We start from the raw sequence: 19,076 nt of genomic DNA, 5'->3' as shown, positions 1-19,076 counted from the left end.
AGCAAATTACGTGCCCACTGACAGATGAATGGATTAAGAAGATTGAGGTGTGTATGTATATACATATATACACACATATGTACAAAATGGAATATGACTCAGCCATAAAAAAGAATGAAATAATGCCATTTGCAGCAGCATACGGAGAAGGCAATGGCACCCCATTCCAGGACTCTCGCCTGGAAAATCCCATGGATGGAGGAGCCTGGTAGGCGGCAGTCTATGGGATCGCTAAGAGTCGGACACAACTGAGCAGCTTCACTTTCACTTTTCACTTTCATGCATGGGAGAAGGAAATGGCAACCCACTCCAGTGTTTGTTCTTGCCTGGAGAATCCCAGGGACAGGGGAGCCTGGTGGGCTGCCGTCTATGGGGTCTCACAGGGTCAGACACGACTGAAGTGACTTAGCAGCAGCAGCAGCATAGATACACCTAGAGGTTATCATACTAAGTGGAACAAGTCATACAGAGACAAGTATCATATGACATCACTATATGCAGGATCGAAAAAATAATACAAATGTACTTATTTTAAAAAGCATAAATAGAAAACAGACATGGTTACTAAAGGGGAAGTGAAAGTGCTAGTAGCTCAGTCATGTCCGGCTCTTTGTGACCCCGTGGACTGTAGCCCACCAGGCTCCTCTGTCCGTGGAGTTCTCTAGGCAAGAGTACTGGAGTGGGTAGCCATTCCCTTCTCTAGGCGATCTTTCTAACACAGGAATTAAAGCTGTGTCTCCTGAATTTCAGGCAGATTCTTTACCATTCTTAACCTGGTGGAAGCCACCAGGGCAAGTGGCTTCCCACTCCAGTATTCTTGGGGTTTCCCTGGTGGCTCAAATGATAAATAATCTGCCTAAAACGCAGGAAACCCAGGTTTGATCCCTGGATTGGGCAGATCCCCTGGGGAAGGGAATGGCTACCACACCAAAGGAGAATGGGGGGATAAATTAGGAGTGTGGGATTAGCAGTTACACACTACTATGTTTAAAATAAACAAGGACCTACTTAATAGCACAGTGAACTATATTCAATATTTTATAATAACCTATAATGGAAAAGAATCTGAAAAGATGTGTGTGCGTATAACTGTATCACTTTGCTATACATCTGAAACTAACACAACATTGTAAATCAACTATACTTCAGTTTTTTAAAAAGCTATCATGAAGTGTATAATGTTTCACCTTCAGAGCAATCTTGAAATGCAGAGCAGACTTTACCCACTGAATCTTCTCATATTCCAGAAAATTTTGAAATAAGTAAATATCAGCCATCTATTAGTCTATTGTAAAGGACACTGAAAGCAATTTTTAAAAGAAAAATGAAGTGTCCATCCATCTGAGGGTGGTGCTAACATCCCTGCTTGCTGGATGGATGGTATTTCCCAGTTCTCTCGTTCAAAGCTGAGGTGAAAAAGTCTGGCAGTTGAAGATTCAGAGTAAGCATCAGTGTTATTATACTAGAGAAACTGAAAAGATTTTCACAGAGACCCGCTCATTGTCCTGTTCTTCCTTACACCATATACATATTATAACACTAGCATGCTGTATAGTTCAGGAAACACATGGACTTTCCTTAATTCCAGGTGAAGCTTGACATTTCTTTTCTCAGTTCATACTGGATCAAAAGATACGTTTCAGAATACATAAGCAGCTATTCTTCTTGACCTTATTTTGTGAATCCTAATTTAAATCTTCAACACTAAACATTAGGAGTAATTTTTAATGGAAATTTCCAATGAAAAAAATGTTCCCATGATAATGTGGAGAAATGATCAGGAACCACCAAGGTTGCATCTTGAATAATAAAACTATTGCATTTCCATCAGGCCATCACAAACAGGAGGTTCATCAATAATAACAATTAGGCTATGCTAAAAATGTTATAAATGATTTCGTTCATTAGTTTCACTATATTGAAAATCCATCATTTAATTGCTTTTCTTATCATTGAGACTTGGTCTTAAAATAATTAAAATCAAGAAAACAAATACTGAAGCTCTTATGTACATGGTATATGAACATGCACGAAATGTTCTTTCTTTCCTAAAACAACTCAGAGTAATAGAAGTAAATGTAAACAATTCTTTATGCCAAGTAATTTAATAGTGAAATGAATGAAATGATTATCAGATGAATTAATAATAGAAAATAAGCAAATAACAACCAAAAACCTGAATCAGTGCTATGTTCCAGCTATTTTGTTGTTTCTTTACAATGAATCTAAAGAAATAAAATTGAATGAAATAAAGCAACGCTGCTTCTCTCTGTCCTCCTCTGTCTCCAGTGAGCACTACGTTGTGGAGGTGAAGGTTCCAGCGAGAATGTTTGAGTCGCTGCCTCTGCAGATTAAAGAAGGACAATTGCTTCACGTGTATCCAGTACTTTTTAATGTTGGAATCAATGAACAGCAAACTCTTGCTGAGAGGTAAGGTTCAGATATAAGACCAGTCTTTTTTTTAATTGTTATGAATATGCTGAGTAATTCCACATGTTCCTGTACATAGATGCTGGATTCATAGGTAACATTTTCCTTTCTTCCATACTAAGTTACTTGATATAGCAGACAGAATTATTCGTATTTAAGGATTCCTGGCTCTTATTAAGTTTAAATGTTGCAAAATAATAAGGAAAATATTGGTGTCAATACCAGAATATTCACATGGGTTAGCTTTCTTCATGTTTCCAAATACCTATGTGTATGTATCAAATTTTAGAATTGTTTTATGCTCACATGTATTTCAGCATTGTAAACTCTGCTAATTTTGTCAACATTTCCTGGACCTAAAACATGTTATCCTTTCCTTTATTTACTAAAATAAGTGTTATTGGAGGATCCTTTATATGAACACATATCCTGTATATCCTTATATGAACACATCCTTTCATATTAGTTTACTCAGTTAAATGACAGATGATTTTCTGTGATTTCATAAGTAATGGTAAGAAACCATTTTTTAGCAGTTAAAGGAATTACTTTAGCATCTTAGATGGTTCACATGTCAGTTCAGTTCAGGTCAGTCGCTCAATCGTGTCCAACTCTTTGCAACCCCATGAATCGCAGCACACCAGGCCTCCCTGTCCATCACAAACTCCTGATGTTTACTCAAACTCATGCCCATTGAGTCGGTGATGCCATTCAGCCATCTCATCCTCTGTCGTCCCTTTCTCCTCCTGCCCCCAATCCCTCCCAGCATCAGGGTCTTTTCCAACAAGTCAACTCTTCACATGAGGTGGCCAACGTACTGGAGTTTCAGCTTCAGCATCAGTCCTTCCAGTGAACACCCAGGACTTAATCTCCTTTAGGATGGACTGGTTGGATCTCCTTGCAGTCCAAGGGACTCTCAAGAGTCTTCTTCAACGCCACAGTTCAAAAGCATCAATTTTCCGGCAGTTCACATGTAGAGATTATCAAAAACACGTAAGAGTTAAGGTTCACAGAATACATTTTTAAAAGATTCTCTAAAACTTCTTACAGAAAGAAGTTACTGTCTTGCTGTAAAGCCTGGCTGAAAAAGCTCCCCAAAGCTAAACTTTTGGAGAGTATTTAAAATGCTTCCTTATCTATAATTTACTCTCTATATATCTCCTACCCACATCGTTAGCTAGTGTGTTCTTTGCCATGATTTGATAAGAATGTTTTAATCCTTTACTGTTGTTTTTTTAACTAAACTAAAAAACCACTACATTTATAGAAGACAGCAGAAGAGCACCAGTAAGGAGGCTGGCATCCTTCATGGTGTGGATAGAAAAAAACAGTTCACAGAAGTGAGCTAGTCCCTGGGAGAGTGGAGGGCTCTCCGTGTGCCTGCAGCAGTGTGTTTAAGGCTATATGCAGCTCAGTATCTGGTCCTGGTCTTCTGGACCGCTCCTCAAGCTATCATTGGTGAAGAAGATTGGAGGGATCAAAAGAGAGGGGAGAATTTTTGTGTCTTTAGAGATACAGCCCTGCAGAGATGGAGAAACTAACTTGGACAGAGTGTCAGTTATGCAGAGGCATGGGGTTAGTGTTTTAGATTTATTTCATTCAGGTTCACGTATGATGATTGTAAGAATACTTTGGTATGTCAAAAAAGATTGGTGGAATCAGGGCCAGTGGAAACTGGAATATGTTAGATTTCACCATTATGCAATGTTGTTTCAAAAAACAGACTCCTCCCTTGCAAAACTATTACCATCTATTTAAAAAAGAAAGATAAAAAAAGTTACTTTTGGGTCCTGTTTTATAAATCATAACTATTCTCTTTTTTCTATATTTAGGTTTGGAGATGTCTCTTTGCAAGAAAGTATTAATCAGGAAAATTTTGAACTCCTTAAAGAGTATTGCACAGTATTTATGGAAAAGATGCCTCCTGATTGTAAGTATGCAAGTTACCAAAAAAAGAAAAAACCACAACAATAATAATTTCTTGATTAATAATTCTTTGGGAGAGGACAGACATAAAGGTCAACAGAAGAAAAAAGCATGGGGTGGGAATGTGAGAGTGATTTTGAAATTGTTTGCACCAAAGAGACTGATTGCCAAGGTGGCCTCGCAGACACCTGCCTCGTTGTTCTGATTGCACTCAAGTGTGTCCTGCTGCTCATACCAGGACATTAATTTCAGTGCCCTTGGAAAGTGCCAGAAGTGAAAAATAAGGAATTCATAATTAGAAATCTCAATTGAATCCAACAGAAATTTTGTAGAATTCTTAACTACATAGAAGACTTTAATAAAGATGTAGGTTTCTGATTTGTAGTCTACATCAGATATATCTCTAGCATATATATGTATGTGTATTGGTTTTTAGTTGCTTAATTGTGTCTGACTCTTTGCGACCCCATGGACTGCAGCACTCCAGGCTTCTCTGTGCTTCACCATCTCCTGGAGCTTGCTCGAACTCATGTCCATTGAGTCAGTGATGCCATCCAACCATCTCATCCTCTGTTGTCCCCTTCTCCTCCTGCCTTCTATCTTTCCCAGAATCAGAATCTGTGTGTGTGTATGTTTCTATATATTCCTATACATATAAATCAGAACATAAATTTTGCAAGTAATTAAAAGTAGTATAAATTAAGGCACAAATTATTGAACACACTGCAATATTTATGTGAACATGTTGGGGTGTAAACCTATAGAAATACATTTTACATTTTGTTTTCTGTTTTCTTTTGGGCCATGGTTCAGTACTGCCATCTTTTTTTTCCCCCACAAAATTAAGCACGTGTTTTAGCAATCCAAAATCACAGATTCAAGAATGTATTTGGAGCTCTTCCATAAGTACTATACATAAATAAGTAGAGCTACTTAGATAGTCACAATAAGAAACTAGGTTTTAATAAAGTAAGAAATATTGTTACCAAAAGCTGTAATTAAACTCTGCCTGTCGTCTATCTGCTGGCAATTTGTTCGCTGATCTGTATTCTGATACTTAGTTTGAAATAGCTTAGGTAGCAGAGTATTTAGGTCTCTTTATAACACAGTGATTTTACTTCAGAATATTACAGTGGCATAAGCACATCCATGTATGTATCATTAGAAAATTTTACTGCTGTTTTTATGTTTTATTTCACATAAAATATTTTTAATGCCAAAATGAAATTAAGTACAGAGGGATTCTTTGGCAGTCAGCATACTTATGAATTTCAGATTTGTAAATTACTTGGAAGGTTAATAATATAAACAAAACTATCTTGCTTTAGTAAGTAATGGGAAAAGTTTATTATAACTTGGATGTTTCTGGATAATTCTCTCACAGTTACTTGTAATTTGGAAGTAATTCCCAGAATTTTTATAGACAACTTGATTTCTATTTATAGGGGTCCCTTCAAAGTGAGATCCCTGTACCAGCAGCATCAGTATCCCCTGGAAATTTGTTATCAATGCAAATACTCAGGGCCCTCTGCAGATTGCATTTGCCCTGCAATCTTTTAATAAGACTTCCAGGTGATTTCTGATCCATACTAATATTTGAGAACCAATGCTATACCATCTCTAATCACAACACATGTTATATTAAAAAGTAGGTTGTTGATAAAGTCTTTGGAAGATTTCAATACTGTATACATAAACAATTATGCACTCCAAAAAAGAAATATGTATAAATAATTGTTGAAGTGTTTCTCAGATAGGAAATACAAAGTAATCCCTACATTCAAGTCATTTAAACTCTTCATGGGAGTGTAAGTTTTAAAAATTTGAAGAACATAAGATCTCATATAATATATTGCTAATTAAAATAACAGTTTTAGAAACATATAAATATATCTCATCCTTGAAAACAGGCTGGACTTTTGCATCAAATCAGGTTTATTTCATTAGTTGAAATAAATTGTCTTAACATACTGAATTTTTCTGATATTTTGTTTCCTGTTGCATCAACATATTTTTGAGACAGGACTATCATAGATTTGGCGCAGAATGAAGGTATGACGTGACTGTGGTTATTTTCCGTAACAAAAGTCTGAACCATATCTATGAAATTATACTGACATATATAGGATTATTCCTCATGCAGAAATATTATAACCCAAAGTGTCACTGGATTGCACTCCATTCAAGGAAGAACCAAAAAGTTTTATTAAGAGTGGGAATAAAGGTTAGGCTATTTGTTAAGGAGGAAAAAATTTCCATGTGGGATCATATACCTAATCCGTATAATTACTATTTTTCTTTCATAGTGAAATCAAGGGATAATTTGTAGTAGTGTTAAAAGGATAAGTTAACCTCTAACCATATTACTTTCACTTATTCATCCATTTTGGATATCCTATCCATCAATTTACTTACCCTGGTTTTTTATGATTTATGAACTATTCAAATTCTGTTAGTAAATAAAAACTTTCCTTTTTATCCCCAAAGATATTTTTTTTTAAATTTAGGGATGCCCCCTAGTTTTGCAATATCAGGAGTTAATGAATAAGTTATTTTAGCCTATATTTTCACTTTCAATCAAGCAGTACCATCCTTTTACTTTTCTTATACTTAACTTTTATGGTCTAAAACACTGATTCTTCACCAAATATTCTCCAAGTCTGTTAAATATGTAGTAGGTTCAGTTGATAGTCTCAATTCAGCAGTCTACACATGCAGAATCCTTTTGTCGTAATAGTTCTATCAGCCGTACTGATGGGACACACATCCCTTAGGAGTTATTAGTGGGGAGGGGAGTAAAATTAAAGTTGCCAGGCAACAGAACCCCATTTCCTTTCAGCGTGTTCAGCATAGTCTGGTGATTTATAGACTGATGTATTTGAAAGTCTCAAGTTCATTTGGAAGAAATAATCAAATTCAAGAATTACTATCCTCCAACTCCATCTTCCTTGTATCTGCAGAAGGGCCATTAGTGAAAGGCTTGGTGCATTGGAATGGCCTCTCTCTCTCTTTGTGTCTCTGTCTGTCTCTCTCTCTCAGCAGACTCATGGGATCTAGAGCTGTACATACACGTGTATGTATAGGTGTCCATTTAGATATACACATATGTTTTTACATATATATGTATATTTCTTGCTCCAATAGACGTTTCAGCAAAGATTTACAGGAAAGGAATCACCCATTCTTGGCTCCCTCCTCTGTAACAGGCACTTCCCAGCCCTATATCCCATGAATCTGCCGAGAGAGAGGCCATTCCCACCTATCAAGTATTCTGCTAATGGAATGGATACATGTATATGTGTATATACATTTGTGTAGATATATGTGTACGTGTATACAGATATATGTATGAATGCATGTACACGCAAACGTATATATACATATACACATGTATGTATTATATATTTATCTGAGGTTGGTATCAGACAGAGTTGTTGATGGCTGAGAGGTTTGTGCTCTGTCTGGGTACCTTGTGTTGTGGATTTCTCCCTTGACATTTTCCTGGCTTAGTGATGCAGCTTTCAGACAGTTGTTCTTGCTGCCTTGACTCTAAGGTACGATAAATCATCAGGAGCTACTTCCCCTCAGGTCCTGCCTGTGATATCACTGGCCCCTTTGATCAACTAGGGAAGCTCCCATGGGGCAGGTATGAGTGTTTCTCTCTCTCTGGCTCTGATCTTCCAGATGGGTTTGATGAGTTCAGAAACCTTTCAAGGCCCCTTTCATACCCTACCAAAAGCATTAAGACACTTGAGGGGTGGGTTAGCAAAATAAAATAAAGTACTGCTGTAAACCGCTGGCACGGACTGCTCCATGATTTAGAGTAACCATCTCATCTCACATGATTCAAGGCCCCTGAGTTTCATGAAAGGAGCAGACAAAATGCTGTCTTTTCCCTTTAAATGAGGACTGACCAAGTGTCAATTTGTAATTTCCAATCTCTCTTTTCTCTCTTTGGTAATAATGCCCTTCTCTTGTCTTTTTTCCAAAGCAAAGGAGAAGGATATTTTCATGCGGTTCTGTTGGAGGGCTGCCATTTATTGGTCCCTGTGTGAGTGCTTTAAGGGTGGGCTATTCTAGCTTGTGAGCTTAGAAGGGGGATCAGGCAGGGCCTTTAGTGAGCTGATGTCAACTACCTCCACAATATTTGATGTCCCTGTCTTACATATAATATTTCATCAACTGTAGCATAACAATTGCACAAAATATTTTTTAGAAGAAAATCTTAGGCTGATGATGAGGGTAAGTAAAATGTCATTGTTATATTTCATCCTGTATTTTTTTGGCTGTGGTTGCTGTAAGTCTCCCATTCAATTTACCAGACATTGAGAGAGACCGTATCATGTATAAGACTCTGTGCCTATTGCTATGGATGGTGAAAGATGAAAGACTCTGCCCCTAGTAGCTTATACTTTCATGACTCAGCATGATCAAGGAATCATGTATCTTAACTCTAAATCTCTTCACTCAGTCATGTCTGACTCTTTGCAACCCCATGGGCTGTAGCCCACCAGGGTCCTCTGTCCATGGGATTCTCTAGGCAAGAATACTGGAATGGGTTGCCATATCCTCCTCCAGGGGATCTTCCCAACCCAGGGATTGAACCCAGGTCTCCCGCATTGCAGGTGGATTCTTTACTGTCTGAGCCACAAGGGGAGCCCTCTTTCCAGAATACTAGTTGCTCTTTCTTAGTATTGATCCTTTCTGTGAATAATTTACTTTTGTTTTTGTTGCTTTTGTTGTCAAAAAAGTGTTAGTTTCTCCTTGATCATTTCTGACATTCATTGTGTGGTCATGAATTGCCACAGATTTCACTTCTGCATGGGGAAAAAGAAAAGTGCCTATGAATTCTTTCCATCTTCAGAAATAAGAGAATAGGATTGTTGTTGTTCAGTCATTAAGTCGTGTCAAACTCTTTGTGACCCCATGGACTATAGTACTAGTATTTTATGGATAATTCATTTTAGAGGAATTGTTTAAATACTTTTCTATGTATTCCATGTAGGAAATGAGAAAATATACATGATAGGAGGAGAGTATCTGTAGTATAGGAGAAGGAGGACTAAGGAGCCCACGACAAAATGGAGAAATGTTTAGATTCAGGGTCATCGAGCATCACTGTAGCTAAATGAAAAGAATATCAACTAGGAGAAGGTGAGCAAGAATAACAATTGTGGGAACTTCCCTGGTGGCCCAGTAGTTAAGAAATCTGCCTTGCAATGCAAGGGACGCAAGTTTCATTCCTGATCAGGGAACTAAGATCCCTTGTGCGACAACTACTGAGCCCGTGCATCACAGCTAGAGAGAAACCGATGTGCTACAACAAAAGATCACACATACTGCAACTAAGACCCGATCCAGCCAAACAAATGAATAAATAAAGAACTTCAAAAATAGAAAAAGAATGTGTTGTTGAAGGAAGAAGAATGAGGATTAAAGAGAAGCTGTTGGATTTGGTGGTTAAGAGTATTTGATGATATTTGATGGAGTAGTTTTAATAAAAGCATGGGTTGAAACCACATCACAAACATTCATGCAGAGAACTCATGATGTACAAGTAAAGAAACAGAGCAAAAGTCACCCTTAGGAAACGTAACGTGAATGCAAAGTAGAGAAATGAAAAAGCAGACTCAAAGCAAGAATTGAGTGAGAAGCTTTCTCTTTGCTTTAGTTTCCTAAGAGAAACAGAAATTATAAAGACAGATAGAATTGCTGAGGGTAAGCAGGTAAACACATGCCCTTGACCACCTTATCTGGAGGTTCTATAGAGGGGTACGATGGTGAGGCCTCTGGAACTGACCAGAATGCCTGCAAAGGGCTCTGAGAGAGAGCAGAGGACAGGCCTCCCATAGCAAGCAAAGTCAGAACCCTCACTGAAGGGGAAAGAGTAGTACTCTGGTTTTTAGAAAAAGAAAGCTGCCCTGCCTGGCTGAAGCCCTTTAACACCTGAAGAATTCTAACCAAAGGTCACAGATAATTCTTTAGTTTGATGTTCTGAGTACAGATGGTTTGAAAGGAGTCCAAAGAGAAGTTCTGGCTTGGTCTTTATACCCCCGATGGTCTACCAACGTCATCAGGTCTGCCATGGTCCCCTGATGGCTTCGGAGGAAAAACCTTGAAAAAAGATGTTGTTTACATCCACCGTGCTGCTGCTGCTAAGGTCGCTTCAGTTGTGTCCGACTCTGCGCGACCCCATGGATGGCAGCCCACCAGGCTCCCCCGTCCCTGGGATTCTCCAGGCAAGAACACTGGAGGGGGTTGCCATTTCCTTCTCCAGTGCATGCATGCATGCTAAGTCGCTTCACTCGTGTCCGACTCTGGCCGACCCCATGGATAGCAGCCCACCAGGCTTCTCTGTATACGGGATTCTCTAGGCAAGAATACTGGAGTGGGTTGCCATTTCCTTCTCCACACATCCACCATACTAACTTTCAAAATCAGATCAATCATGGTTTCCCTTGTTATCTTATCAAGCTCTTTTAAATAATTTATAGTTAATTATTTAACTATAATTCGTAAAAGCTGTGCAGGAATGCCACACATTCCGATGCTCACTTTTGCTGAGCTAAGATTTGGTTAACAAGGTGCAATTTACTGATTTTTGTTGCTTTGAATTTATATTTTCAGTTAACATTTTTTGTTTTAAGTTTTTCGATTTATCTTACCTCTCACTTAAAAATAGAGCATAGGAGCAAAGCTGTTCAGTTAAGGATAAAATTAGAAAGAAAGTTATTATAGATATTAAAACTCAAAATAATGTGAAATAGTAAAAAAAAAAAAAAAAAGTAATAGGACTCCACTGGGACAAGAAAAACCTTCAGATGAGAGGATTTCCCAGAAATAAATGAAAAAGAAAAACTTGACTGTGAATACAGAGTTGAATATATAAAAGTGGCTTTTGTTAGATCAGAGAATGAATCAACTCACCCCTTAACATCTCATACTTTGTCTTTTTAAAGTATTGCCATTGAGGGACTTCCATGGCAGTCCAGTGGTGAAGACTTAGCCTCCAACGCAGGGAGGGCGGGTTCAGTCCCTAGTTGGGGAGTTAAAATCCCACGTGCCTCGGGGTCAAAAAATCAAAACGTGAAAAAGAAGGAATATTGTAACAACTTCAATATAGACTTTAAAAATGGTCCACGTCAAGAAAAATATCTTTTAAAAAAGAAAATATCGTCATTGAAAATTTAACCAGTTTTTCAAACTTAACACATCTCTCTAGTAAATCAAGATAATTTTTCTAGAACAAATATGTGGTAATAGTTTCCTGAATGGTAATACTGCATTTTGTTTCTAGAAGAAATGAAAAGACTGGAACCACTAAAATATCATTCGTAATTGTACTTTGTATGAAATGAGTTTACAAATGGATACACTTCAGATTATTGCTGAAAAAGAACTAACTACAATGTTTATAGCACATATTGTGCCCCGGAAGAAATCAGCCCTAGGTCTTGGCAGACGTCTTTAACCTATCACCCTGTTGGATTCTCCACACTGTTGGCAGCCAGGGAGTGTGGTGACCAGGGAGTGTGGTCACATGCTAACAGGTATCTTGTGTTACAGATGGATAAAGTCAAGGAGCCACATATAAATCAGTTCTTGGAATACTGAACATGTATCAGAGAGAAGAGTTGTACCACATTTGCTCTGTTTATCAGTGAAAATTAAGGCTGCTTAGATGGATATTTTCTTCAGTTAGTGGTTATTTTATGAGCTCTGTTGCAGAACAGAAAGTGTGTGATGAAATCAATACTGACAGCATCAGCTCTGTGTTCTGGGTCGACAGGCAGTGCTCCCTAAACAAAGAAAGCTGTCTCTGCATATTCATCCACTTACTGCTTACAATCGGAACCCACATATATAGATGCACACAACACGGCTTGCTGTCACTATGAGTTTGAACACGTTGCCTTCACTTCATAGAATAAGCTGTGGTGGGTGTTTCTTGTCCTTGCCCTTCAGAGCTCTCTGCCCCTGGACTACCACTTAAATTGAGCCTGGCCTCCAGTCCTGGGGCTTCCCCGATGGCTCCTTGGTAAAGAATCTGCATACAATGCAGGAGGCATGGGAGTCGTGGGTTCGATCCCTGGGTTGGGAAGATCCCCTGGAGAAAGAAATGGCAACCCACTCATTTTCTTGCCTGAGAAACCACATGAACAGAGGAGCCTGGCAGGTTATAGTCCACAGGGTCACAAAAAGTCAGACACATCTGAGCGCAGCACTCCAGTCCTTTGAAGCCTTTGCAAGTGACTTGAATTTATAAAGTAAGGAAATGAAGGAAAGCAAATATCTCAGAAGGCGTTAACACACACATGCAATGATTGTGCGCACACACACACCTAACTAAAAGTCAACAATCCTGATTGTTTCTACTGAGTGAAAGAACTTTCTGATACAGGTTAACTATTTTGCAGCTTTCAAAGTAAATTTCTATTTTTTTTTTTAATTTTTTTATTAGTTGGAGGCTAATTACTTCACAACATTTCAGTGGGTTTTGTCATACATTGATATGAATCAGCCATGGATTTACACGTCTTCCCCATCCCAATCCCCGCTCCCACCTCCCTCTTTATTACCTTTCTCCCCACACCTGGTAATACTAGACTTCCTCTGAAAAGTTCACATTAATGTAGAGAGACCCTTTAGGAACATGAGGATAGACCCTTAGCATTCCCAGAACAGTGACATCAGAGGCTGCTGTTTAATTCTGTCAACCAAGTGTCAGCTGTGGGTGACAAAACGCACTGTTAGACCCTTACCCCATCACCTTTCTCCTTTTCTGAGTATCTCTTTCATTTGCTTCCTTCCCATTGTCTATAAAATTCGAGGGTGAGATCAGGGTATGACTAACCTGCAGATGGTTAGAAAGGTGTCTGAATTTGATAGAATATGCTAGCCCAGACTGTCCTGTGGTAACTTGAAAAATAATGCAAATTTCTTAGTAGCCGTATTAGTCAGAGCCCAGTCATGCAGATGAGCATTTTAGGAATTTACTGTGGAAGATCAGAGATAAACATGAATAAACTGAGGAGAAATTAACCAGGGTGATGTAGCCACCCAGCATTTAGCAATAGCAGGAATCTAGCAGTAGCTAACCCAGGTCCTGAAGAGACCTAGGTCGACTGGCCCCAGGGCACAAAAATTGCCTTTCCCCACCTCCATCTAGGTTCTTGGTGGGGACTGTCCAGTAGAAGGTGGGACCGTGGGCAGAGAAGTTGCCCTGTGCAAGCTGAAGTCACGGAGAAGCCACAACCAGTTCCAGAGACAGCAAGAAAAATAGGTGGAGAGAGAAATATCCTAGTTTCTGGCTTCTTTCTCCTACTTAATCTCCTTCTCAATCCTCATTGCCTTAACTTAATTATAAATCAAAGGGCAGCAAGTAGCCTGGGAAATGAGGCTACCTGCTATTGCCAGCAGAATGGGAAAGGGTTCAAATAGTGAGAGCTGATCAGTGTGGACCAGCACAATCTACCCTTTGCCACTCAGCACCTCTCCTCACTTCATCCATGCAAGAATCATTTCAAACAAATCCGTATGGGGTTGTGGGGTCAGCATTTTGTGTTTTAACAAGCCCCCTCTGTATTGAACAGTAAGATATGAGTGTGTGTGTGTGTGTGTGTGTGTGTTAGTCACTCAGTTGTGTCTGGCTCTTTGCCACCCCATGGACTGTAGCCCACCAGGCTTCTCTGTCCGTGGAATTCTCCAGGCAAGAATACTGGAGTGGGTTGCCAGCCCCTCCTCCATGGGATCTTCTCAATCCAGGGATCAAACCCAGGTCTCCTGCATTGCAGGCAGATTCTTTACCATCTGAACCACCAGGGAAGCCCAAGATTTGAGACCCACTAGCTTAGATTTGTAAGATGTTACACGTTTATCTATCAAAGTGTAAATCTGTGTTTTGCATTTCATTAAAACTCTTGCCGTGAACGTAGAAGGAAGTGAACATTTTCAGAATAGTAAAACTGTAATATCTTTTATTTATTTGTTGTTTAACAAACATTTATTGACCTAAGTGAAATGTGTATATAGAACAATTCAGCTGTAATCTTGATTCTGTTCAGTGTGAGATGATCTTGATTTATTGTGTCAAGTTGAATTAATGTGTCTCAGTTTCCTAAGCACAAAGAATAATCTGAATACTATAGGCTGTTTGGGCATTTCTAATAAACTTAAGGATGTAAAATGGCAGAAGATTCAAGAATTTTCTTAACACATGATAATCCTTCCAATAGGAACTATAAATTACTATTATATAATTTATTTAGTAGTAATTTCTATTTTCCAGACATCTCAACCTTGATACTATGTAGACATGCAGATATACAAATGAAAAATCTAGTTAGTCATCCAAATATTTTGCTTTTTATTTCAAACTTATGTGTATTTGGAAACATTCAGATGGCTGAGGAATTTTTCACATATTATCCATATGTTTGGCATTGCAGAGACATATAAAAAGATGAGGGAAAGGGTTTGGCAGTACATGGGAAAATTGTGTTATAATGAAGGGCTTCCTGAATGTTGAAAATGTTTCCCCGAAGCAGGCAAAAATGCAATTCAAAGATTACTGTCTTCAATTTTTCTCCTCTCATGTTTCTACTAAACCCATTCTAGTCAGCCTTTGGTCCACATTACTTTACTGGAACTGATTTTGTCAATATTTCTATCTCTTAAAGCCAGTACTCCTCTCTGTCCTCATCCTACATGGTCTAGTAATAGTTTTGACATGATTATTTTCCCCTCTTTCATCATTGGTCTTCCAGGCCACCCCCCTACTTTTCTGTGATTGGTCTTGTTCACTGGCTGCTGTGTTTCAACCTCCATTATTGATTCCACATTACCTTTTTGACCTCTAAATGCTGAGGGTACCAGCCTCCAGTCCACAGATGTCCACTCTGTTCCCTTGTTGAACAGCCTCATTGCTTTATATACCATCCTTTCATTATCCACCTCCATACAGTCCATCTGCAGTGAGGGAGACCTGAGTTCAATCCTTGGGTTGGGAAAATTCTTTGGAGAAGGGAACGGCAACCCACTCCAGGATTCTGGAGAATCCCATGGACAGAGGAGCCTGGCAGGCTACAGTTCCTGGGGTCACTTAAAGTTGGACATGACTAAGCAACTAACACACACACATACCTGCATCCCCAGCCCATCTCTCGTCCCTGAACTCATCCATCCTGTTCAACAGCTCAAACTCTGTTCCTTATGCGCCCTTAAAAATGTATTCCTCCCACTGTCTTCCACATTTCTGTTTTTATCATTTCTAACTTTTTCTTGTTTTGGAAAACAATGAGAGTCACCCTTGACTCCTCTTTTTTTCACACCCCGTTTTCAGTCCATCAGAAAATGTCATTGGCTCTATTTTCAAAATGTATGACCAGCTCTCTCCACCTGTTTTGCTATGACTATGTGCAAATCCTTGTTCCTCCTGCTGCCAGATGATGGCAAAAACCTTCTCAGGTTCTCTTTGTTTCCTCTCTCCACCTCCTTCAATAGTTTTTTTTATCACAGCAGCCAAGGTGACCTTTTAAAGATGAAAATCTGATCATGTATCTCTTTAAAGCCATCCAATAGCCCCTTGTTTTTTATTACAAAGTAACAATCTAAATTCTTACAAAGCTCCTCATAATCTGGCAAAACCTCTGATTTTATGATTCCACTCTCCTATCTCTTTTTCTCTCTCCTTCCCTCTGTTTGTCTTTCCCTCTTTCCATCACTTGCTTCACTCTGCCACACACAGACCTCTAGCTGTTTCTTAGGAATTTTTCTCTTGGCTGTTTCCTCTGCCTTATATGTTTCCCACCATTTAAAACACTTACCTCCTATAAGTCTTTGTCCAAATGTCACTTTCTCAGTAAGGCCTTTCTTGACTACCCTGTTGACAATTCCGATCTCTAATGCCCTGGTCCCCTTCTTGCTTTATTTTTCTATCTATGTTCTAACATCTATCACTATCTAGTATACAATATGTGAAGTACCTTGCTTGGCTATAACTCCTCATTAAAACATAAGCTTCATGAGGACAAGGCTCCTTGTCTATTTGTTGACTTTTTTTCCCAATAACCAAAAATATTGTCTGGCACATACCTTATACTCTGTAAATATTTGTTGAATGATGAATGAGTGAGTGGGATAGATTGGGTCATTTGTTTAGTCGGATGTTTTGAAGATGGTAAGGGACAAGAAGGCCTGGTGTGCTGCAGTCTATAGTGTTGCAAAGAGTCAGACACAATTCAACAAGTGAACAACAAATGTTTTGAAGAATCAGGGAACAGCTGGATCTTGGAAATAATCTAAAGTATTCCAAAGAATACTCTTGCTCCTAATAATTGTTGGGGAATGAAAGAATTGTATAGTCAAATGATTTTGGGCTTCACTTGATCACACTGAAAATTTTAAGATCTATAGCACAGCAAGCATTCATTTTATGTAAAGGATCAGGCGATAAATAATTCAGATTTTTCAGGCCATGTGATCTGTCACAACTCCTGGACTCTGCCATTGAAGTGCAAAATAAGCCATTAACAATATGTAAATTAATGAACTTGGCTGAATTCTAATGAAACTGTATTTATAAAAACACAGAATTGGCTGGGTTTAGCCTGCAAGCCATGGTTTGCCAACCCTAATCTAAGTATGTGCACGCACGCACACATGTGTGGTCAGTCGTGTTCAACTCTGCAGCCCCATGCACTGTGGCCCGCCAGGCTCCTCCGTCCATGGGATTCTCCAGGTAAGAATACTGGAGTGCGTTGCCATTCCCTTCTCCAGGGGATCTTCCTGACCCAGTGATCAACCCAAGTCTCCTGCATCTCCTGCATTGGCAGGTGGATTCTTTACCACTATGCCATAATCTTATTTAATTAAGACTTATTAAATTAAGACTAAACTTATTTAATTTTGTTTAAAGTAGCATTTTTATTTCATTGTAGAACTACCAAAAAACCCATAGAATATTCATCATCTTCTTAACTATGTGTTCCTCAGGACATAGTTAAGATTAACACTAATGTAGTTTAACCCTATAATTGGTTATGAAGAGTTTGGTATCCTGGATAGCTTTTGCTAAATTCACACACCCAGGTAATGGGAGAACAGGGATAAATTCTTTAATTTCTGACTATCACTTAAATGTTCTTCTCACTTCTTATGCTGCTACTCTTCCACGGCTATTGAAGGACCCTGATCTTCTGAATTTAAAATTTATTTTCAGTTCATTGCAGAAGAGACTCTGATGTACTGACCTGTTAAAATTTTTAATGTTGATATAGATTAAGATAATTTTTAAATTTTATATGTCTCTTAAAGCAGTCCTGTATCTTTTCAAAAAGTGATACAAAACTATTCAATTTCAATTTTCCATATCATGTAAAACTAGACACAGACTTCTAGTATCTCTTAACTTGTAGGGTGAATCACAGCAATAAATACAAACAATGCTGCAAATAGCAAAGATAGACACACATCCTCGCATACACACATGCAAATGGCCACCTCCCTGTTCAAGTCACCATTGATCTCTGCATCTTCTTTGTCACTTCATGCCCCTCACGAATCAGATCCATCAACCCTGTTCTCCAATTTGTGTGGATCAAGGCTCAGATTTCTAGCCTTTTAGTCATCCTTCCATTTTTCTACATTCCTTTCTTCTCAGTGGGGTCTTCTTTCTTTAGACTTTTCACCACTCACTGAAGATTAGCTGGACTCCCAGTAAACCAGTCTATTTAGTATGCACCAAATGGCATGAAATCCAAAGATATGAATTCAATTAAAAGTTCATTTAGGTGAATCACTTGCTGCTTTGAGTGTCTCCATTTCATTATGAGCTAAATGAGAATAATTAATCCTTATGTACCTGTTCATCATCTACCATTATCTCACTGGAGAAAGGAACTTAATATTTTCAGTGTCAGTTTCCAGGATGAGAAGTTGTCACATTGCACTTATGAACATTAGCAAGACAGATAAGATAATGGTTGTATGTGCTTTGAGCTTCTCAAGAGAGTTCTATTTTTCCTGTGTACACACATTGATCTAGTTAAATTTGATTGTAAAGCTCTTTCTGTAGCAATCTATATGAAAGTGAAAGTCACTCTGTCATATCTGGCTCTTTGTGACCCCATGGACTATACATTCCATGGAATTCTCCAGGCCAGAATACTTGAGTGGGTAGTCTTTCCCTTTTCCAGGGGATCTTCCCAACCCGGGGATTGAACCCAGGGCTGTTGCATTGCAGGTGAATTCTTTATCAGCTGAGCCACAAGGGAAGCCCAGCTCTCTATATGGATCTATCCATATAGGTATCTGTATGAATCATTGCTTCTCTGGTAATCTTTTTTTAAAAAGTACATTTTTTTTTTTTAGAGCACCCTCATAAGGATGAGCTCCTGAAATCACCACTGTTAGGATAATTCATTGGTCCCACAGTGAGGTGTGAGGGGTGTATTAGAGATCTTAGGACTCGTCTTCCCTTTTGAAAATAAATATCTGAATTTGACCTGATTTGATGCCAGTTTCCTGTGAATTCAGTTTCAAGATAGTATCACATCCTATAAGTAAGTGTTAGTCACTCAGTCATGCCCAACTCTTTGCGACCCCATGGAATGCAGCCCGCCAGGCTCCTCTGTCCATGAGATTTTACAGGCAAGGATACTGGAGTGGGTTGCCATTTCCTTCTCCAGGAGATCTTCCCAACCCAGGGATCGAACCTGGGT

The 19,076-nt window shown here is 38.8% G+C and overlaps 1 protein-coding gene across 3 annotated transcripts in view; it reads left to right on the top strand.

Annotated features, from left to right (window-relative positions):
* The window catches only part of INPP4B (inositol polyphosphate-4-phosphatase type II B), an 851,446-nt gene that overhangs the window by 756,519 nt on the left and 75,851 nt on the right, over positions 1-19,076 (top strand). For all 3 annotated transcript variants that reach the window (XM_061142404.1, XM_061142406.1, XM_061142405.1), the window contains 2 exons: positions 2,290-2,430; positions 4,263-4,360. In XM_061142404.1, coding sequence (XP_060998387.1) covers positions 2,290-2,430; positions 4,263-4,360 — 239 coding nt within the window. The remainder of the gene's footprint in view (positions 1-2,289; positions 2,431-4,262; positions 4,361-19,076) is intronic.

The sequence above is a fragment of the Dama dama genome, chromosome 5, assembly GCF_033118175.1.
Source record: "Dama dama isolate Ldn47 chromosome 5, ASM3311817v1, whole genome shotgun sequence".
Taxonomy (NCBI): Eukaryota; Metazoa; Chordata; class Mammalia; order Artiodactyla; family Cervidae; genus Dama; species Dama dama.
This window is presented reverse-complemented; position numbering and strand designations above follow the sequence as displayed.